This window comes from Thermobia domestica, chromosome 2 (assembly GCF_964235325.1).
Source record: "Thermobia domestica chromosome 2, izTheDome1.hap1.1, whole genome shotgun sequence".
In the NCBI taxonomy this organism is placed as follows: Eukaryota; Metazoa; Arthropoda; class Insecta; order Zygentoma; family Lepismatidae; genus Thermobia; species Thermobia domestica.
The window spans coordinates 110,213,665-110,238,646 of NC_137455.1; the positions used below are offsets into that span (position 1 = coordinate 110,213,665).

General features: G+C 36.3%; 1 protein-coding gene across 2 annotated transcripts in view; it reads right to left on the reverse strand.

Moving 5' to 3' along the window:
• LOC145674656 (chitin synthase chs-2-like) overlaps nt 1-24,982 on the reverse strand; it is a 101,791-nt gene that overhangs the window by 76,060 nt on the left and 749 nt on the right. Inside the window, exons 2-4 of one of the 2 annotated variants that reach the window (XM_081744882.1) lie at nt 20,624-20,739; nt 4,108-4,334; nt 3,272-3,571 (exon numbers count right to left, since the gene is read on the reverse strand). In XM_081744882.1, the coding sequence (XP_081601008.1) occupies nt 3,272-3,571; nt 4,108-4,334; nt 20,624-20,706 (610 nt within the window). In that variant the 5' untranslated portion in view covers nt 20,707-20,739. Of the gene's footprint in view, nt 1-3,271; nt 3,572-4,107; nt 4,335-20,623; nt 21,049-24,982 lie in introns of those variants that run through there. The other variant, XM_081744889.1, reaches the window with a different exon arrangement.

Below are 24,982 nucleotides of genomic sequence, written 5' to 3' on the forward strand. Positions count from 1 at the left end.
GTTTTGTGACAGGAAATTTTCCGATGATTATAAAGGGGCACTTTGGGTTATGTGCGTTTGCCCCATGTGGATTGTGCTGGGGCTGAAGAGAACGTGCACATCTGCGTTTTTTGTTGCTAAATGATTTAATTTTTTATATATTTTCTTTATTTTCACACACACACACACACACACACACACACATATATATATATATATATATATATATATATATATATATATATATATATATATATATATATATATATATATATATAGTGTTTCAAAACAACACCGACAACGTTTGGGAGGTGATTCCTGACACCAAGATAAGACGAAGGGTATATACCAACTTGGGTGCACAAATGCGGAGTTATAGGCTGCCGAAAACATGAAAAAATGAATTTTAAATGTCCATAGCTCCAAAACTATGGAACCTACCGTGGTCGGATCAAGACTTCACTTAGGAACTAATATGTGCGCTATCCAAAAATGCATGTTTCAGAATCCTAAGTTATCCACGCGACCTAAGGCAGTTTGGCTACGGGCATATAATTTGAAGTATTCACCAACTACCTCTATAAAAATTGTTGCGTAAGTACCGCAGGATTTTGAAACGTGGATGTTTAAATAGGACACAAACTAGTTCCGAAGTGAAGTCTTGACCCAACCATGGTAGGACCCATAGTTTTTGGAGCTATGGACCTTTAAAATTATTTTTTTTTTCATGTTATCGGCAGCCTATAACTCTGAAAGGAAGCATTTGTGCACCTAAGTTGGTCTACACTTTTTGTTTTATCTTGGTGTCAGGAAACCAAACGTTGTCCGTGTTGTCTGTAAACATCCTGTGTATATATATATATATATATATATATATATATATATATATATATATATATATATATATATATATATATATATATATATATATATATACGAGGCGTGTTTTTTAAGTAAGGTCCGTTTTGTTGTAGACACTAGTAGTTCGCGCGCAGCCGCAACGAGCGTGTGCGTCGTGCACCGGCATGCCTCGGGAACAACTGTGCTCAGTTTCAGCTCTGTAGCTGACCTACGGGTGTGTTCTGTGCTTTCACAATTTTTAAGACTATCAAATCACCTGCCGCGTGTGAGGTTCTCTCAGTGATACGGTTTTTGTCAGCAAGAAACCTGTCTGCTGCAGAAATTCATCGACAGATTTGCGAAGTGTACGGTGATATTGTTATGAGTGCAAGCAAAGTGCGTAAATTGGAACGAGAATTAAAAAATGGCCGTGACAACGTCCATGATGAGGACCACTCCGGTCGCCCTTCTTCGATTACAGACAATTTGGTGGCTTCAGTTGAAGCGAGGGTTTGCGAGAACAGGCGCTTCACAATAACAGATCACTCAAACGAATTTCCTGACGTTTCGAGATCAGTGCTTTACAAAATTGTTTCTGAACACCTAAAGTTTAGGAAACTGTGCTCCCGTTGGGTCCCGAAACTCCTAAAGAGGACCACAAAAACCAAAGATTTGAGTGTGCGATGAAGTTCTTGACCCGTTATAACGAAGAAGGTGACGGCTTCTTGAGTCAGATCGTAACTGGAAACGAAACATAGGTTTCGCATATCAACCCCGAATCGAAGCAACAGAGCATGGAATGGAGACACACACACTCGCCTGTAAAGGTGAAGGCCAAACAGACTCTGTCCCAGCGCAAAATCATGGCTTCGGTGTTTTGGGATAGGCATGGTGTTTTGTTGGTCGACTTCATGCAACGAGGAACTACTATCAATGCAGAAGCATACTGCCAAACCCTGAGAAAGCTACGCAGAGCGCTTCAAAACAAACGACGCGGCATGCTGACAAAGAGCACTGTCCTTCTCCATGACAATGCAAGACCTCACACTGCAGGTCAGACCCGCGATTTGTTGGACAGTTTTGGCTGGGAAGTTTTAGACCACCCACCCTACAGTCCTGATCTTGCGCCGAGCGATACCATCTGTTCCTCCACCTCAAACAACACCTCAGTGGCAACCGTTACAATGATGACGACGATGTGAAAACGGCAGTGAACTCTTGGTTATCGGAGCAGACGGCAAGTTTTTATGAAGAGGGTATTTTGAAATTGGTTGAGAGGTATGATAAGTGTTTGAACAAACTTGGCAAATAGAGTGAAGTATGTACTTTCTGAAAATACATTTACTTTTTGAAATAAGCTTTCGTTGTGTACTTATGTTCAAACGGACCTTACTTAAAAAACACGCCTCGTATATAACTCTGTAATTGTTTTATTACACTTATACAGTACTTGAAAATTCGAATATGTTTCCTCTTATTTAATACCTTTTTCTAATTTTGTTTAGTGCTATTTCGTTAATTTGTACGAGAGGTCCGATTTTAGCAACTATTTTACAAATCACCAAAGTGAAAGTTTTTGAAAATAATTTTTAAAAGTAATAATTGTTAATGATATTTTTTGAAAGTACAATGTAAATGGTGCATAATGTTGTAAAGCAAACATTTCATGCTTTAAAATATTTTTTTTTTACTAGTTAATTTTTTAAAATCAAAAACAAAATGGGTGTGTAGTTTTGGGGATTTTCATCTGTCTTTGGCTTCTCCGTCTCCTCTCTCTGAGTACTTAATCAAATAGAACGTTAAAAGCGTTAAAAACTTTTCTTTTGGTTATCTTGTATTTAAACCAGAATTTTATAGTTGTATGTTGTACTTATTTCATAATAGTTGGCTGTTTATTGTCATTATTATTACAATTTGCATATAATAATTCCATATGCAAGTTTATTTATGTATTGAGTATAAATTGCTATTTCTCCTAATAGGGGGAAGCGATTATTGCCAGTATCCTATTTTGTACAACTTTGTATATAAAGTAAGCATGTAATTATATAAAGTTCAAACATGTAATTATTATATAAAGTTCTGTAAGATACGGTAGCAGCAAAAGTCGTCCTACCCATTTGGAGTCAATTATAGAGATACTCATGACTGTACGTATAAGACAGGGATGTAAATAAGCAACAAAATTTTACTAGTCAAAGAAAAAAGCTACTAGCCCACATCCCACAATAGAAATCATTTACTTATCTTCGGTATTATATTAAATTCTCGCCCACACCGATGTACCACTCGCCTCGGGCGAGTGGGCGAGTGGGCGACTGGTTATTTGCATCCCTGGTAAAAGATAAAGGTTTAGTTTCCATATTGATCATATTTAATTTATTTTTGCATATCTTGTATGTGGAACTTCGCTTTTGATATTGTTGGAAATCATAAGAAATTAAATACTTACCTAACACAGCGGGAATCAAACACACGCAGTTGGTTAGCATTGCACCTTTCACAACGTCTATTTCTGGTAATATGGCGAAAATAAATAGACAGACTCCTACAGTATGAAGGGCCTCCATTGTGGCAACGACTGCAAAATGTGGGAGAGTAAGTTTCTTCCAGGATTTGAACACACAGATTCTTGCTGATCGTAGAAAGGTTCCAACTTCCGGAGCTATGAACGCAAAGAATAGGACCCATATCCATGCAAATCTTTCGATGTCTGGTAATGTAGCGAGATATTGCCTCTCCAAACCTTCAACTGAAAATAATAGCAATGACAATATTAATGTTATTAGTAATAATAACAATAATTTAGAGCTTGGGTAGCATACACGCGAATAATAATAATAATAATAATATATTGTTGATTTACTAAATAAAAACTAAATCAAGATTGAGGGGTGCATTTCTATGAATTATTTGAATAAGTTAACACTAATGTGGAGCACATGAATTTATTTTAGCTACACATTCTTAATTGTAGAATCCACTACAGAGAAGCAAAAGTGTTACTTGAACAAGAAAGTCACAGAAAGTTAAAAAAAAAAAAAAAAAAAAAAAGCTAAAACTTCCGTTTTCAAAAAATCGGCTCTTACGGGGAACTCCCCCAAGAACTGTTTTCTTCATCTTGACCATCTTGTGATGTAAGAATAGAATTAACTTAATTTAGAACATTTTTTTAAAGTATGATACCAAAAACTAGGAAATTATAGGCCTACATCGAAAGGATTTGTAAATGACACAAAGAACAAAACGTGTTAAATTATATTTACAGTAGATTTCTATGATACTCACTGCAATATTCAATTGTTTTGGACATCCTTATCTGTGAGATCATGAACAAAAGAGTTCCTTTGGCGATGACTGTTGATCCTAGTACCACAATGAAAGTGAAGATATATGCGAGACATTTGAGAGTCTTCATGGAAACGTCCACGAAACGCTGGTTGCTCATAGAGCCTCCCTGGTTTTCGTTGTGGATCAGTCGGAATACGTCCCATCTTTTCGTTCCTTGTTCTTGCCTAAAATACAAAACAAATGACACTAAATTTTTGATAAGAACTCTAACGATTAATTCCTAACATAACATAATTTTGAAATTAGTACAGTATGTGGCTAAACAAACAGTACTGAAATTCGCGTACGGGTGGCGCTCAGATGCTATGTGGTATGAGCTGTGAGTGCCACATGTGTGCTCAGTTGTGTGTGGACTAGCATAGTGTGTAGTTGGTGTGATGGTAATGTGACTCACAAGAGAGGAGAAGGTACTTACTGTCGAGCAATATTTCCGCTCATACGGTGTGGGGCACCGTCTCACTGCAGGAGATTAGCGTGGACGTCTACTGTATTGCTCTGGAGTGTTAGCTTGGTATATGAAAATAAAGATTTCATCAGTAACATATGGTTCAGTGATGAAAAGCCATGTGTACTTTGGTCGCCACATCAATCGACAGTTGATTATTGACCCTGTCTTGCATGATTTGTGCGGCTTTTACCGCACGAAAAATCTGTCGTTACAACAATGAATGCAGCAAGACGGAGGAGCTATTGCCCACACTGCAAGTGAGTCACTTACCCTTCTGCTCACAAGAGTTTGGACATCGCTTGATTTCCTGTGGAACGGATTTTCCATATCCTTCCCACTTCCCTCACCTCATGACTCCAGATGCCTACATACGAGGTATGCTGAAGGAAGTAATTTTCCGAACAGATAACTTCATCCTACTATACCGAAGTTAAGAGAAAAGATTCGGTCATTTGCTTTGTCATTGCAACAAACCGTGCTCACTAACATGTTCATCGATCTACAGGACCGCTGTGAAGAATATGTGCGACATAATGTTCAACATTTCGAACACATGATGTACAGGAATGATTCCTTGTAAATTTACAATGTGTGTTAAGTAACATTTAGTTGACATCCATTTGACAACCCTTCTTATGTTTCGTTATGTTGTACAACACATAAATAAATGTCAACAATGTGATTTGAGTACTGTTTGTTTTGCCGCATACTGTACAATATAGTTAATTTAACCATTGAAGTTAACATTGTAGTTAATTAACATTGCTTTATGACATGTAAATTGCTTTATGACATGTAAATATATTACTCTCTTCACAAATAGCAGCTTCTTAAATTATATAAGCCCAGAATTAATGTATATGATTTGTAAACATTTAAATTTGTATATCATAGACTTACGTAAATATTTTAAATCTAGCTTGATTACAAGACACTAGCATCAATTACCCGCTTCGCTGGGTTAAATTAAGAAAAAATAGTAATATGTTCCGTTAGTCAGTCACTTTTTACTATTGCTAAAGCACTCTTTGATATTGGTCATTTTCAATGATTTTTATATATCCCTCTCCCCTCCTCATGTTGCGAGGCACGGCATCGGAATTGTCATTGTTCATCTCAGCGAACCCTAAAACTATAGATTCGATACCAATATCGTTCATTTTTAATCATTTTCAAATGTCTCTCCCCCTCCCTTAAGTTACACCGTTAGAGTGATATGACAAAAACCATCTCAGATTTGAACTTGATATAGATTGAAAATTTGATCGAGATCGGTCCGATGGTTTAAGAGTTAAGTCCTATTTATTTTTGTATATTAATCTCCCCTAGGTTCTACCGTCAAAATGAAAATACAAAAAAATCTTTCCAGGCCCAAACATTATCTATGTTGAATATTTGATCATGATCGGTCGAGTGGTTCAAGAGTTATTAAGTTTTATTTATGTTTATATATATCCCTCCCCTCCCCCAAGTTCTACGGTCAAAGGGATATGATAAAAATCACCCCAGGTCGAACCTCATATGTTGATAATTTGATTAAGTTCGATCGGGCGGTTTAAGCGTGATGAAGTCACAAAGACAGTCACTTTTATTTTTTTAAGATATATGTCCCCCTTCCCCCTTCCCTGTGCCGTCAAAGTAAAGTGACGAAAACTTTCCAGGCCCGAACCTTATCTATGTTGAAAATTTGATCGAGATCGGTCGGGTGGTTCAAGAGTTATTAAGTATTATTCATTTTCATATATTTCTCCTTCTCTGCTCCCCTTCCCCTAAGTTCTACCATCAAAACGAAATAATTAGATACTTCCCAGGTTTGAACTGCATGTATATTGAAAATTTGATTGAGATCGTTTGGGTAGTTCAAGAGTTATTAACTCACAAACATGGTCACTTTTATTTTTTATAATTATTGATTTTTATATATTTGACGCTCCTTCCCCTCCCCTACGTTGTTCCGCCAAAGTGAAATGTTAAAATCCATCCCAGGGTCGAACGTCATCTATGTTGAAAATGTGATTGAGATTGGTCGTTAGGTTCAAGAGTTATTAAGTTTTATTTATTATTTATAATTCCCTACCTCAACCTCCTCTAAGGTCCAACCTCAAAATGAATATCTAAAAACACTCCCAGGCCAGAACTGCATCTACGTCAAAAATTCGATTGAGATTAGTCGGGCAGTTCAAGAGATTAAGAGTCACAAACATAGTCACTTTCAATTTTATAATTTATTAGATAAACTGTCTTAATTGAATGAATTAAGTCAGGGGTTGTTCCCAAAATCCAATTTGGATTATTCTTATTTTATTCTATCTGACAGCATGAACTCTCAGGCAATGAAAGTTGAAAGACACGTGGAATATACTCCAACATTTCGTATCGAAAGATCCTCCGATTTGAGCATAACATCATTCGTTCAAACATTTGATCATCACCCATCTGAAACTTCGGAGACTTTCTATTTGTCTACAGTACTGGTTTCCACCTTCCGCTCGTTGGTCATACATGCTTTTTGTATGAACTTATCTGCGATTTCCGATACAGCATTTAATATAATAATAATAATAATAATAATAATAATAATAATAATAATAATAATAATAATAATAATAATAATAATAATAATAATAATAATAATATAATCAATTTACGTTTGTGTTTATTAAGTTTTTACTTACGCATAAATTTTGTATAGGAACAGGAAAGATAAAAATGTCAAACACGTAGCGTCTATGAAGTTCGCTAAAGCTAAATTGTAAGTTGTTATTATGAGTATGGCTTTATGTTTGTCAGTAGCTTACAGTCCCATCTTGTTCGCTCTTTGCGCCCCAGGTTGGGAACTACTGTCGCAAGTCTCAGCCTAGCACCGCCTCTAAATCTCGTATTCAAGAGCACAATGTTGTGATATAACTGTTGAGACTACTTAGTTGTATTAACATTTTAAGTACATAGTTAATAATTGGATTTGCATTCTCTTCACTATTCTTTGCCTTTATCTCTCGGAGATTCTGTGATTAATCTGTGTGAGATCTTAAGAACTATTGTCTTTTAATTCTAAAAATATAGGTATTACAATATAATAGTTTTCAACATTGTCGGCATGGCTCTGAAGCACGTCTAGGCTAATGACCAGAGGCTACTCTGACTAGTGGCTTGTCTGATCATCTTTGAACTTTTTGCGTGATGTGGCTGCTATAACCTTGTCATGGCTACGATCCAACGTGAATGGTGTGTGTGTGTATTCAGTGGCTTCTCTAACCGAATTTGCGATATGGCTTGTATATCATATGGCGTCTGTGGCCTGCTACCCAGGGAGCTACACAATGCATAAGGGTTCTACGCTCAATATGCATGTATGCCGTGTATATACAGTACCTCAAAAGATCATTTTGCAATGGGGGCTCTCTTGAGCTCAGGTTCACTAATCTCAATGAGACGCTAGCACGCGCGAGCTCCGCAATAAAGCATGTACAAGCAGGATTTCTCACTCATCAACCTTGTTCAATTCGTACTTGTTAAAGACTCAGACTTGCAATTTGAATAGGCCTCACAGTCTCTCATACTCGAACTTACTAACATCAGTGATTCTCGCACTCGTTTGGACTCGGGCTCTGGTTCCCTATCTACTTACAGGTTTCGTACTCATACGGGCTTACCCTCAATTATTGAATAAGAAGCCGATTGATTCCGAGAGCTGGAGTGGCAAGTTTGAACATTATAACGTTAGTACATTCAATGTGCTTTTCATTTCTCGGACGATTCGTATCTTATGATTATGTCGTCCCAGTATCGTAATATGATAATACTGTATCACTCAAAACGATACTTCTTTCCCTCAAACAAATGCCATACCATTTTAACATGTTCTTTGAAATTTCAACCCCATGATTTATCTATTCCATATCTAATACTTTGCCAGGCAATAAGCTGAATCTTGGCAATTATTGGTATGTACAGCAGTGATCACAGATCTCACCATATTTATTTGAGCAATCATTGAAGTTCAATTACTGAAAATGCTGTAAGGAATACTAAACTTAAAACTCATTTGTTTTCTACATGTTCACTAGGATAGTTTCATTAATGACATGCCACTTTACCTCTTTCCTTCCCTTTCAATATATTTGACGTCTGTTTCGTAGCCTTCCAAGGATCATCCTTGTTACTAGATTTAGCTCATGCCACTAGATAGTTTCCGCCTTATGCAGAGTCATTTTGACGTATGATTAGCGCCATGCTAAAGGCCTGACTACTGCAGCAAACATATGTTAGTCGAACTCTTTATTATGGCTCTAATCACCCTTCAAAACGTCTCTACATAAGGTCCTTTATGTTTACTGTAGGGATGATATCTTCAACAAGCTCGAAGATAGAGCCACTAAGATGGAGTTATTACTACCATCTTAAAGTTTGCAATACATTTCTTTACATTATTCCCGCTAAAGTGCATCGAATAGTAACATTTTTTCCCGTTGTCTTTCTTGCCATTCAAAGTTCATGCGCATGACTAGGGTTGTCCATAAGAGAAGAAGATGTAGAATTTTCGTGATGAGAGACGAGACAAGACATAGAAACGGATACACTTTTCGAGACGTGACCTCAATGCCACAGTACTCTTTCGAGACGAGACATCCTGATCTCGTGTCTTGTAGGCAACCCTACACATGATCCCTTCTCTATCTGATTTCGAAGTTCGTTTTCATATAAACATTTGCCATACTCCATTGCTGTTAGAAATGTCATCAATGGATATTCCATATGAAACTTTGGGATCCGCTTTCTATTTCTTTTATTATCTTAAGAAGTTTCAAAATTAAAGGCAATAAACGAAGTTACTGAAACACTCTGTGTACGTAACGATGAGTATTTAGTTCAGGAATATTAAAGGAAAATTTGAAGAAGGGAGTAAGATGATCATCTAAAAATAGTTATTGAATATTGTTTGACGTTTTATGTTTATCACATTGATAAGAATTATCAGATTGTTTTCAGTTTGCAAAAATATTTTATTCCTGATACGAGAAGAAGAATTTTTGCTATTTCATGAACACACACTCTGTGATGGGAAAAAAGAAAAGTGAAATGTTTGTGATTTTTATAAAATTATCTTTTATCACTTCTAAGGATTAAGAATGCCGTCATACTGTATGTGGGTTTAGGGATTTTTTCTACAAATAAGAAGGACGAGATAAAATAATATATAATAATAAAAGGATATTCAACAGTACTGGTATAAAATATTCATTGAAGCGAGAATAGCGAGCTTCTACAACTTGGTTAACCCGGAATTTATGTCTACCCGGCCATGTATCTGTTCCACGGTAACCCTCATAAAACTTAATTAATTTTAATAAGCTTGGCATATGCTTTCCTCCGACCTTCTGAAATAAGCCTATTGTTTGAAGTTGCAATTCTCAAGCATAAAAGGGTAAAATTCATCACATGTTGAAAATTTAGGACATTTATACTCAAAACAATTGTCCAGTTTGAGCTATGCAAAAGTTACTCGATTTTAATAAAATATAGTGTATATTTTCTGCAGGTTATTCCGATTTTAGTCCTTGCTTGTTGTTCAAATCAGTCAAGGATGAGCGGAAGCTTCTCCAAATTTATAACTTTCCTTATTTAAATAATATGATAAGAAAATAATTTTCTTTGTTTACTTTCATCAAAATTATTCAATTTTGATGCAATTTATTTGAGGCTTCCCAATCATCCCACTGTTTTGGGTTAAAGTTTGTCAAGAATGTTAGGATATATTCTCTCTTCTTCGCCAATTAAAAAAAAATCCACGATAATTTTCATAAACAAAGCATTTTATTTAGAAGATAAATTGCGCATATTTCCTTTGAGTCTTCCGAATAATTCCCATTATAGGAGTTAAAATAAGTAAACAACAAAGTGGTGGATTTATACCATATCCCCCATTTCAAATTTAAAAATGTTCGTTCATAACTTTTGTAGAAAACAATATCTCAATTTTGGTGGAATCTGAGATTTATGTTTCTGAAGTATTTTACTCATTCCCAATGCTCGAATTTAGGTTCGTTCAATAATGAGAGATCATCTCCTTCCCCCCTAACTGAAATGTAAAAGCACGTTCCTCGAAAATTTCGTAAAAGAAAATCACCATTTTTTATGAAATGTTGTGAAATTGGTAATGAATAATGCAATGAAAATCTGAAATAAAAAATAGCTTTCGCTACCTTCTACCTATGCAACGCATATCACTAGTAAAATATACAATTTTCAGTTTTTTTTGGGGGGGAGGGGGTAGGTTGTAACAGTTTATAATAAAAGTAATAATATTTTCACAAATTTAGCGTTTGAAGTGAATCAGAACGCATAAGAACCATGATCCAGGAAATCAGTTTGGTGTAAGATCTTAATTACTGCTCGGACATAGCATTTAATTGTTTTAGTAATATTTCCAAGTATAATTGGTAGAGCAATGTTTCTTAATAATAAACTCTATGTAAATATCAATCTTACAAGGTACATTCTCGAAGTGTCCCCTCGGGATTCGTGTAAAATTGATTCAAATGCACAGTTCTCCGTGGCTCAATGTTTATTGAACTAATTTTAGCGGCCCATACGGGTAACTTCTATATTTATGGGCCTTCATATATCCAGAATTCAATCATACACTACTATAACGGTCAGACAAAAATTCGTTTTAGTTTCTTTAGATGTAATTGGACATGAATGTGAGCATATGCAAAATAACTTGGATCAAGTATTGCTTCTCTGTAGGGATGCGCACGAGACAAGATTTGTGTCTGTCTCGTCTCCAAAATGTGCTGTAAATGTGATGTCTCGACTCGAAAAATGTATATTGCTCTATTGGAAGAGCCGTGTCTCGACTCGAATTTTGTCAGGAAAATCCTGTCTCGACTCGTCTCGTGCGCATCCCTACTTCTCTGACACATGTTACTCACCCCGGCCGCCATCTTGGGTCCGCTATATTGGATTAAACTTTCCGTTTTTCAAATGAAAATAGGTGCAAGTGATATATCAAATTCATGTAAATTTTTTTTCAGAAATTCATTGGTACAGTGTGTTTTACCGTAGTTGGTACCGTTTGAAAGTTATTGCATGTTAAATCCCTCCAAGCACTTCGTAAATAGATAGGCCTATTGCAGAGTCTACGCTTATATTTTTGATATTGACAAATCAAAAATATTTATAACAGGAAAAATACTGTAGGTATAAACAAACTCTTTACAATATTGGTGTCATAATCATATTACATTTCTGTGAGTGATTGTAATTACTTCCATGTTATACTATAACAAGGAAGTATAGTATTACCGTCAAAATGCCTAATATAAATCCAGATACGACCAGATTTGGGTGAAGACCTACCATTTCCGTATTGACGTTTGTGTGTATGTATGTATGTACGTTCAAAGAATATTTCCTTAGCAATAAACCACGTAAAATATTACATATACATACGGGGCCCTGCACAACTTTCTATTTGGTTCATTATTCATGAAATGCCTGACATTTAACATGCAATACTTTATAAACGATACAAGCTACGGTAAAACTCACTACACCAACGAATTTCTGAGAAAATTGTACATGAATTTCATGTATCACTTGCAATATTCTCATTTGAAAAACCGAAAGTTTAATCCAATATGGCGGATCCAAGATGGCGACCGGGGTGAGTAACATATGCTAGAGAAGCAGCACTTAATCCAATTGTTTTGCATATTCCCACATTCATGTCCAGTTACATCTAAAGAAACTAATTTTTTTTTTTTTTTTTTTTGTCTGAGCGTTATAGTAGTGTATGATTGAATTCTGGATATATGAAGGCCCATAAATATGCAAGTTACTCGTATGGGCCGCTAAAATTAGTGCAATACACATTGGGCTGCGGAGAACTGTGCATTTGCATCAATTTTACACGAATCCTGAGGGGACACTTCGCGAATGTACCTTGTTAGTAAAGGATTTGATACTATAGAAACATATTGGAGCAATATTAATGAATGTGCAACTGAATATCTGTCTAATGTAGACATAATTACTCAGGTTTTGTATACAGATATCCATATTTCCTAATTTTAATTCTCAATCTATTCCTCCACTCTAACGTTTTATTTCCAGTAATCTATATGTCCTTTCGTTTCATTAGAGAAAGAAGATAATCAAGCTTGCATCTTGGACTCATTAAATTTTCTTTGCTCCCCAGAGCACAATGCTGTATCATAATATCGTATATTAATACCAAATAATAATAATAATAATAATAATAATAATAATAATAATAATAATAATAATAATAATAATAATAATAATAATAATAATAATAATAATAATAATAATTATAATAATAATAATAATAATAATAATAATAATAATAATAATAATAATAATAATAATAATAATAATAATAATAATAATATTTGGTCTAGGAATTAATTCGTGCGGGTGGACAAGAGATGGCGCAACGAACGGAGCGTCCCACAGTTCCGTGTATCCACACATGTGATGCAAACCCCTGTCATCGCGTATCGTTCGTAGTATAGGGCAGTGGATTAAAGCGTCAACAACACCAGTTTGTAGTTAAGTGAACATGGCGCAATTTGTGCCTGATAAAGTGTTTTTGCGGGGTGTCCTGCTGCATTACTTTAACATGCAGAAAAGTGCGACTGAAAGTCATCGTATTTTGGTGGAATTGTATGGTGACCATGCTCTAGCTGAGCGAACGTGTCAGAAGTGGTTTGCACGGTTTAGAAGTGGTGATTTCGGCTTGGCAGACCAAGAGCGAGCTGGACAGCCAAAAAAATTTCAAGACGAAGAATTGACAGCATTGCTCGAGCAGGATTCGTGTCAAACGCAGGAGCAACTTGCAGCAGCATTAGGCGTTGATCAAACAACAGTCCCCAAACACTTGAAAGCCATGGGAATGATTCAAAAGATGTCACATTGGGTTCCACATGAATTGAAAGACAGAGACGTTGAAAGACGAAAAACCATTTGCGAATTGCTGCTTCAACGACAGAGCAGAAAGGGGTTTCTGCATCGAATTATTACGGGTGATGAGAAGTGGATCCATTACGAGAACCCTAAACGAAAAAAGGCCTGGGTGAAACCAGGTGAACCAGGTCCATCACAACCAAAACGAGATATTCACTGTGCAAAGGCTATGCTGTGCATATGGTGGGATATGAAAGGTGTGGTGTACTATGAGCTGCTGCAACCGGGTGAAACTATGAATGGAGAACGTTATCGACGACAATTAATGCGTTTGAAGGAAGCTCTGGCCAGAACACGACCAGAATGGGAGAACAGACATGATAAACTTATTGTTCAACATGATAACGCTCGCCCACATGTCGCAAAACCGGTCAAAACCTATTTAGAAAATGTCGGATGGGAAGTTTTACCCCACCCGCCGTATTCACCAGACGTTGCTCCTTCGGACTACTACTTGTTCGATTGCATGAACAACGATTTGATTGGACAGCGGTTTACTTCTTCAGAAGATATCGAAACATGGGTCTCTGACTGGATCGCTTCCAAGGATGAAGACTTCTTTCGCCATGGAATCCGTACATTGCCTGACAGATGGGCGAAAGTGGTGGCTAGCGATGGACAATATTTTTCTTAAGGTATTTATGTATTTTGTGTTTGTGCTACAGCTTCAATGTGTGCGTACCAACCGCACGAATTAATTCCTAGACCAAATAATAATAATAATAATAATAATAATAATAATAATAATAATAATAATAATAATAATAATAATAATAATAAAATCTAGATATTTGTAAAGATGCTTTATTTTCAATTCGTTTTAATGGGTGCAATTCATTTCAATACGAGATGAAGAAATGTAGAAAACAAGTATGAGCGAGCAACAGATGGGGAGAATACATATCTTTTCTACAAAACTTTTATACAAATTTCTTGGTAATTCCTCAAGGACATCATAAATAAAATATAGTGAGTGGAATTGAATGACAGTAATGAAAGTAGTTCGTGATTTGTTTTCAGTATCAACCATATCTATTTGTAATCAGTGTACGGAAGTCAACAAATACAGGTATTTTTTTTATTAGTTTCAAAATGCACTGACCACCAATTGAATTTGGGTGGCTAGATTTCGGAAGCGTCTGCAGCATTCGGATTTTTAAAGGTAACTGTGTCAAGGGTGTATCGTGAGTACCTCGCTTCCGGTAAAACCGCACCCACACGGGCAAATTGCTAAGGTCAGGAGCGTGTCGATGACAAGGGTAGGTGACTACTGGCTCGCATCATAGCAGACGATAGACGGGCCACAGTGCATCAAATCGCGGAGAAGTCCAATGCAGGACAACAACGCCGTGTTAGCAGCCACACAATCCACAACCACCTACTCGCCATGGAGTACAAAAGTCAACGGCCCAGGTGAGTACCTCTTCTAACCGCACAATACAAGAAGCAATGTCTAGCATGGGCAAAGGAACACCGCCGCTGAACCGTGGAAATGTGGAGAAAGGTGGCCTGGTTAGATGAGACACGTTTTACATTAGTACATGCCGATGGACGGGTACAGGTGCGTCGCCAACAGCACGAGGCAATGGATTCATCATGCCAACGGGGAACTGTGCAAGCCGGTGGTGGTGATATTCTCATTGGGGCATACCGTGGACTGAAATGGGTTCACTAACACGTGTGACACGTTCCCTCACAGGTGAACGCTACCGCGATCTTCTAGATGACCATATTCTGTCATTTGCTCGGCTTCAATATCCGGATGGTGACGTTATCTTTCAGCAGGACTATGCACCGGCCTATCGCTCTAAAATAGTAACAGACAGGTTTGTTTGATGAGCACTCCTCTGATCTGGCAATACTTCCCTGGCCATCACAGTCACCGGACCTCAATCCTATCGAACACATCTGGGATGCTATGGAACGACACCTTCAGGCTGTGGACCCTATTGCGACCAACCTGCGGGCTTTGTGGCAGACTTTGTAGCAGATATGGATTGAGATGCCACAACACTTCAGGCGTCTCGTAGAGTCCATGCCGCGGCGGGTAACCGCCGTTATCAAAGCGAAAGCTGGTGCTACACGGTATTAGGTAGGTGTCTCTAATTCAAGTGGTGATCGAAATATTACGCTCGAAGTGACTCATTTTTTACACACAAAACATGCCACCAAAATTTAATGTAACTTAGCCTAATTTAGCTGTACCTTAACATGTATTACTCTTTTCTGCTCTGCAACCTACGTTTACCTAACGTCCGTAGGCGGTACCAGTAAATTAATGAGCCAGGGAATAGAGAACTTTTTCTTCTGGCTTGAAAGATTATATTAGAAAATAGATTAGGGGCTAGAGTGAAGAGATAGAAGAAAAATTATAGTTTCTACTCATTCAACACCTGAGTAATTATTGATATAGAAAAATTTAGAATTTTTAACGATTTTTCCCCCTAGCATATTTATGGACCCCCAAACTTCTATGACTGGCTGTGGGAGGAAATCTCTCTTTAGGCAGAACGTTCAGACAAATATGATATCCGAAGACATGGTAATTTCAAGAGAAGCGTCATATAACTTCAGTCATATGTATAAATAGTGATAGTAGGGTCCCATAAATATGTTAGAGGGCAAAAGTCGTCAAAATTTTAAATCTGTTGACATAAAAAAATTATTCAGATCTTATATGTGTGGAATAACTATAATTCTCTTCCTATACTCAAATATGTATCATATAAGTATCACTGAAAGCAATGCCCAGAAACAGAAAAAAGATGTGCGAAATGTCTTTCAAATTTTTTTGTTATATCTGGTGATACTCTGACATTGTCTTGATATTATTATTATTATTATTATTATTATTATTATTATTATTATTATTATTATTATTATTATTATTATTATTATTATTATTATTATTGTGATTATTCATGAGTAAAGTACTTTGATTTATTTACCCTAAGTACCTTAAACATTGCTAAAATTTGTAATGTTTTAAATGGATGCTCTGTTCGTTCATCTCTTTATGCGTCAGATCTTTTTTTCGAAACTTAAAAATAAATAAATATATAAATAATAACATGTCTGTGTATGAAAACAAGCTTTCAAATCCATATAATGTGACTGGCAGACTTTACCTTTGTTTTTCAGATTTACATTTTTAATTTTTTTGACAAAATTTTTCCAGCGAGTGAATGGCAATATCAAAGAATCAAATAAATCACTTTATTTTTGTTTAGCTATTAACATTAACTTTGGAGAAAAAATAGAAACAGTATAAATACTTTTAAAGTGTATATTTATGGTGGTCGAAACTTGATGACTTAACTCTTGTATTCACTTACAAAATTTTAATGTATATTATACCTATCGTGAGAAAACGCAATTATTGACTCGTGGCCTTATAAGAAAACGAAAACAACATTGTTGATTCCTGAAAAATATTTTACTATGCATGGATAATTGTACGACTCAATTGTGTTAAGAACCAGTGTTGCCAGACACGGCAAGCAAAATTACACACGCCTTTTGTCCAAATTGCACAATTTTACACACAAGCTGGAAGACAGTGCACACAACATTACACAATATATATATCTACCTATCTATCTATCTATCTATCTATCTATTTATCTATCTATCTATATCTATATCTATATATATATATATATATATATATATATATATATATATACAGTGTGGTTCAGTAATGTTGGACAGCCCTGAATAAATCGAAAACCAGAAGAGATATTAGCAAGAGTGTGGTGGATCCATATACTTGTGGAAGGGGGACGTCTTTTGAGGTACCACACAATGTTACCAGGTCAACAGTGTTGCCAGCTCAGTACAAAGTTGTATTTTTTTAAATGAAACATATAGAAGTTTATGCCATCAAAAGAATTAGTACAGAATGTGAATACCAACAAGCGAAACCGCACCTGTCAGTGTTGCCAAATAAGGAAGTTATAAAGCTTCAAAGATCAAGAAATTAAAGTGTCCGTAGAGCAAAACTAGCAAAAAGGCAAGAAAAATAATACTACGGAATGAAAAGGAGTAACCGAAAGAGTAAACCAAAGAACGCACAGCATCCAGTGAGTAACAGGGTTGCCACAGCAAAGGGGGAAAAAATTGAAAATTTTGCCGTTGCTATAGGAGGAAAAGTGCCCATATGACATAATGCTGGAAACACCATAGAAAGTTCATGTAAGATTCAGGAATCCTAATAGCGTTTGTTCGAAATCAATATCTCTAACCGTTTCCGAGATACACCAAAGGTGTGCGGAGTTTGCAACACTGCATAATAATTCCCTCGCCCTCCAAACTACAGGAACGAGTAATGAAAATGATACGCCCAACCAAATGTAAGAACTACATGGGTCTAATCGTCAAATCAATTATGCAGTGTTGCAAACCCCGCACACCTTTGGTGTATCTCGGAAACGGTTAGAGATATCGCTTTCGAACAAACGGTATTAGGATTCCTGAATCTTACATAGACTTTCTATGGTGTTTCCAGCATTATGTCATATGGGCACTTTTCCTCCTATAGCAACTGCAAAATTTTCAATTTTTTCCCCCTTTACTGTGGCAACCCTGTTACTCACTGGATGCTGTGCGTTCTTTGGTTTACTCTTTCGGTTACTCCTTTTCATTCCGTAGTATTATTTTTCTTGCCTTTTTGCTAGTTTTGCTCTACGGACACTTTAATTTCTTGATCTTTGAAGCTTTATAACTTCCTTATTTGGCAACACTGACAGGTGCGGTTTCGCTTGTTGGTATTCACATTCTGTACTAATTCTTTTGATGGCATAAACTTCTATATGTTCCATTTAAAAAAATACAACTTTGTACTGAGCTGGCAACACTGTTGACCTGGTAACATTGTGTGGTACCTCAAAAGACGTCCCCCTTCCACAAGTATATGGATCCACCACACTCTTGCTAATATCTCTTCTGGTTTCCGATTTATTCAGGGCTGTCCAACATTACTGAACCACCCTGTATATATATATGTATGTATGTATTATGTCTATGTTAACCATGCTCGCCGACTACGCGGGTGCTCCAGGGCTCCGGCACCCACATAAATAATCTTGTGGGTGCGGCACACCCACAAGATTTTTAGCTTGAACCCGGGTTTGAATCAGTTTTCTCTTGCGTTTAAATCAGTCGTGTTACCGACTGAGCTAGGGCAGCCCCAATTTATCCTTATAGTACTGATATATTTTACTTTCTCACAGGACAGGCCTTTATGACAATGTTCATAAAATATTTTAACTCAAAGTAAATCAATCAAATATCGAGACTTCCCTGAAAACATGTAAGCTAATATGACCCGCCATTGATGATATGCATCCACATAAATCTTGGAAAGTCTGCGCCATTGCTTTCAACGTACTTAATGTTTTTAATTGGACATCGGACACTGTGTCGTTCATCTGTTTGCAAAATGGCATTTTCTTCACAAGTGGTGAGAAGAAAAGACTTCTTATCACCTCTGCCTCATGTTTTGGCCAACATTGAGGGTCAACATTCATTCACATTGCTTGCTTGAACAAAGCGTCTTTGCTTGGGGATGTCATGACACCCGCCTCTGAAAAACAAGAAGTGAAGTACCAAGGAAGCAAGATAGGTTTTATACTGTAGAGAATATAACAAGAGATTAACAAATATTACAAATAACTTGTTATTTTCTCTGTGGTTTTATTGCGCTGGCCTGGAGTCAGGCGTTGGAGCTCGTAGTTTCTAGAAGGCAATTTTCAGAAAAAAATGGTGGAAATAATGAATATTTGAATGAAAGGAACTTCGTAAAAGTCATCAATGATCAAGATTTTTAATTGTGCCAAATTACACACAAAATGCACACAGATTGGCATTACACACAAAATGCACAAACAGGCCAAAATTGCACACTTTTTGTGCAATTACACACACATTGGCAACGCTGTTAAGAACACAAATAGAATTATTTTCCTTATGAAACATTTTTCTTTTTGTTTGGAAATGTATTGTTGATTTTAAGTTCATTATGCCTTTGCGGAATCTGAAAAAAGAAAATAAATAGGGTGTTATGTTAGAAAACTTGAAGAAGGCTGTGAAGAGTATGGGATAAAAATAAATGGTAGAAAGACAAAAGCCGTGGTAATTGGAGTGAAGCAGTCTGTTTCAAATTCAGAAGTGGGAGAGAAGAAAATAGAACAGGCGACTAATTATCGATACCTGGATAGCATTATTAGTCACAGGAAAAGCAAGGATAGGAATGGCGAAATAAGCCTTTAGGAGGAAGAAATTTTATTTTGTGGGTCCTTGAATAAAGAGTTGAGAAAAAGATGATAAAATTCTTCGTTAGTATTGCACCCTAAGAGCAGAAACATGGACATTACTCAAAAGCAATGAAAAAGACTGGTAGCTTTCGAAATGTGGGTGTGGAGAAGATGAAAAAAATAACTAGATCAAACGGGAGACAAATGAGATAGTGTTAGAAATGGTGGAGGAGAAAAGAACAATTTTAAATGTAAATGTAAAGAGGAAAATAAACTGGTTGGGTGGGACATTGTCTAAGAAGGAACTGTATCATTAGGGACGTGCTAGAGGATATGGAGCAGGAAAGAGAGGGAGGGATCGAAGGAGACTACAGTTGATGGACGGTATCAAAACAGAAAAATCTTTTATAAAAACGAAAAGGCTAGCTGAAGACCGTGGTGCATGGAAGCTTCTGAGTTCGCGGTAAGTGACTTGCCAATAATGATAGAATATTTATGATGGTGATAATGCTGTTTAGATGACAATTTCAGCTACATATAAGATATGAACTTGTAGTTCAACGTAGATTCGAATCCCATGTGCTCCCATCTGAAATAGAACCAGTCGGGCCGCACAAAACGCGAAGACGTTATAAGTTTATCCATAAGAATGGAAATTTGTTTGGAAATACTGAATATATTTTTTTTGCACCGTGTAAAATTGATCAGTTTATTTCTAAATTTTTGAAAAAGAAGAACAAAAAAAAAATTCAGTACTTACGGTCCCCCTTCTGCTGAGCTGTCGTCCTCATCAGAAAACTCCTCCTCCTCAAAATCACTATCTACGTCCTGAAAAGTAACCATCTTCAGGACGAGATTTTCTTTTGTTATACAACTCTGAAAAACATAAAAAATTAAGGATAAAACAGATGAATGGTAATATACATTCTATCTGCATTTTTTATTTTCATAACAAACGATTGAAACTGCAATTTTTGGCAATTTGCAGAAAAATTTACAAAAGTTCCTTTAACACTATTTGATTACATCCATGTCATGTGCATCTTTTGCAGAAAACAGAGGAAACTCAGAGGAAATTTAATTTGGCACTATGACCCTTTAGGAAAGGAACAAAACGAAATTTCTACACCACCAGAAACAGTTTATGATATAAACAGAAGGTAGAAACAGAACATAACAGAAAGGATTTTCTGCTCTACACTTACAAATTTGGAGGACTTTCAAAAGAAAAGGGAATAGTCACTCATGGATTTAGAAAAGGCCATGGTCAAAGTAGCAGAGAGAGACAGGCACGTAATAAAAACTATATTCTTTCTGAATGCTTCAAATAAATTTAAACAACTATATTCTTCAGTAGACATTCTCTCTGAAGTATTTCTTCTTGTGTGAAGTACGATTTTACAGTCTAGATGGCGTTGAAAGTAAGCCACTCTGGATTCCACTAAACGGGATATATACAGTAAAATAAACGGAGATAAAATCCTGAGGGGGAATTGCATCTGTTCCGGAACTATACTTTCCATAGTAAGTTTGTTGCGAGTTTCAAGGAAGAATCAACCAATTATCATCATGTCCATTCCAAGACATTTCCAGAATCTTTCTCTACACTATTCACAGATTTTATATTTTCAAACTAAGTTCTTAAATATAGACTCTGCATGGAGTATTTTGTTTTATTTGTGGAATGCTTTGAAATCGTACACTGAACAGTGTTGCTCATTCTTTGTGTCATTCCACCCGACAATTTTTCAATATTATTAGAGTTTAACGAACATGTGCGGTTGGTATATACAGTGGAAAAGGTGTAAATCCTTTTCAGGCCTGTCATCCTGAATGAGACTTTTCCTTTATTTTCTAGATTCATCCCAGACAAATGCCTGGATGGTACCTAACATGAAGCTCCCAGGTCTCTTCCTTCCTTTCTCTTTCATTTCTTTCTTCCCCAATTCCTGGGATGGTGTGATCGCCGAGGAACATCATCCCTCATACGTGATAAGCTAAAATGATAATGAATGCCGAAAACCCCCCAAAAAACTAAATTTTAACCTGTTAACTGGGGAGTTTCCGAATCAGAAAATTGCATCTGAATGGAGAATAAATTTGTTAAAAATGCCTATTATGAAATGTAATGAAATCTTTGAGTTTTACGTATCACGGAAAATACGTATTAATTCGTCACGCCCAATACGAATCTTATGGCTTTTGAATTATGACGAACGTAGTCGTCAGACGGCAAATACAATCAAAATTTTCATGACGAGTTGACTCGTCATTGGCAGTTAATAGGTTAATCCTAATCCTAACGAATATATACCAATCGATGAGATATATATATCACATAATTATACCAATTGATAATTTTTTTGTTATTATTTAATTAACGCTCCGTGATTATGCATCGAGGCTAAGAGAGACCCAGACGGTGATGATCAGATGAATGATAATGGTTTAATGAAGGAAGTGGGAGGAAGCACAGAAGCCAATCACACTATGTTCGTCCAGCACAGAAGCATCACTTGATGCGAACTAGGGCAGTACTAAGGACCTTACGCAGCAGAGATGAGAGTTCTACCATGGAGCCACCGCTGCTCTCTCGATAAATCTTGTTGAGCTGAACAAAATTATTTACATGAGTAAAAAGCTCATGTATAATTTTCGAGAAAGTGGAGAAAACTGAATTAGTTTGTAAAAATTGATGCTGTACGAGAACCATGCAACTTTTTGAAGTGAAATTGATACTGAAATATAAATTCCATAAACTCATTATTCATTCATTATCTCACTAAATAGTGAGTTGAGTTACAGTTGAGAGAAAGAAATCCTAAATAAATTAATCTTAATTTAAAACAGTTCCTCTCTCCTAATAACCTCTCATTTCCCCAAGTGATAATACAAAGGTAATTCACACGTCTCGCAATACTTTCACAACTCCAACAGCAGGCACATACTTACCCCGTGATTGACCGTAAGTGCAAGATCAAACTGATCCAAGAGGTAATGTGGTAAGCAAACTGTTTTTACACGGAAGCCACCTGTCCGTCAGTATCTTCATTTAGTTCTTAGTGACAATGACGATAAGTGGTCAATAATGTATTATACGTGTGAACTGTATGATTTCAACTCGGGTATAACGCTGCGGCACCGATCCAAAATATTTGTCATACGAAAGGAGGAAAGTGTAGTGAACTACAGTACAGCAACCCGTTGTTTCCAAAAATCTCGTCCAAATTGTAAAAATGTCGAAGATCAGCCAAGGTAACCAGAGCCAGCCAGAGTAACAGATCTGAAATCATACAACACACCATTGAGCAAAATTCACCCATCAGCTTACAATGATTGTCAAAACAACTAAACATTGCCCAGTCCACTGTGGTGTTTCATCTTCACGAACTCGGAAAAAACCATCATGAGGCGTTGTGTTGTGCCACATGAATTGGCCCCAGCTCAGACCCAGAGGAAGGGAATATGTACGGACAACTGCTGCAAAATCCGCTTAATGTGCATTTCCGTTAACGAATTGCCTGATGCAACAAAAATTGAATACTATTTCCACAACCGGTCGTCGAGCAGGGCCGTTTCGATCATAAAGTCATGCTCTATGTGATGGTGAAACTACGTGAGAGGAAAGGAATTCACTTCAAGTTCGTTCCTAACAGTCGTGCCATCAATGCCGATCTATACTCCGAATAACTGGAGCAAATGTGTGCTGCAGTACGCCTAAAATATCCTGCATTAGTGAATCGAAGAAAGTTCCCTGCTGTAACAGGATAACGCAACACCACATCGCCTCGGAAAATAAAGAAAAAAACGCAGGAACTTAATAGCATCGAACTGATACTTCTCTTGACATGTAATCCTGACTTTACCCTTTGGATGTATCTATTTAGGACCATGTCGCACTTCCTGAAGCAGAAGGTAGAAACAGCAGTGACTGACTGCTTTGTTCCTAAAGACAAGACGTGGTATTGACACGGACTCGAAGAACTTGCAGGAAAATAGCTGCAATTGTCTAACGTGAGGGACTATACTTTGAATGTTAAAATACCAGAATATTGCAAGATTTATGAGTCATCCTTCTGTCTTAATCCCATAACTACAATTCAGTGGCGGTGATTGGACGTTAAAAGTGGGGGGACAAGACATGATCTGATATATTTGTATTTCAATCATAGTTTTCCTGGCTCTTTCTAACTCTTTGTTTGACGAAAGTTGTATAACTAATAGGATACTATCTTTTTCGATTAAAATACCGTATATCGTATTTCATATTTTATTAAGCAAATTGACAAAAGCAACGAAAGTAGGTACTAGTCCTTTGTCCTCTTAAACAACGAAGGTATAAGAGGAAGTTTGATTCCTTGCCCATGAACATCTTAAAATTCTTTCTGGAAAATTGTGTGATCAGATTATTTAATAACAAATTTACGAAACAAATAAATAGAAAGAATGATATTAATCATAGTAATGAATAATGAGGCTTGTTTTGCAAAAGTTATATTGAAACTGGGGATTAATGAACAACTTATATTTTTAATTTCACCCATACTATTGAATGCATGTTATTACTTTTAGAAAATGAAAGACAGTAAATACTATAAGATTATGCTACGAAATTTACAGAAATATTTACTTTTGCAGTTTCCCGAAACATGTTCGTTGCAATTAGTTGCAATTTTACTTTCTTGGAACACATCAAAACACAATACTTAGAATCACTTGACACTCCAGTTATACAAAATAATCCTAAAACCTAGAATTATGTTGAATTCAGTAAATTTAATTGTATATACACATATACCCCTAAACACACCACTTCACTCGTATCTTACACTGCAAAAAAATATGGAAAAGGTAGAAGTTGCTTCATCTCTTTTAAATCAATATTCCTTACTATTAGAAAGAAGAAAAGATTTTAGGAACTGTCAATTTTTGTGCAATTAAAGAATAACTTGTGAAAAACTTCTTTGCGAAATGTTCTTTCTCAATTAGTTTCAAAGCGCCTGACTAACATATAGAGTCATTGTAAGAAGAAGTGAAAGTATGCTGAAATTATTTGTGATCCAATAGGTTAATTTTTGGGTTATTTTCATTGGCAATTAAATCACAATTCTTGTAGCTT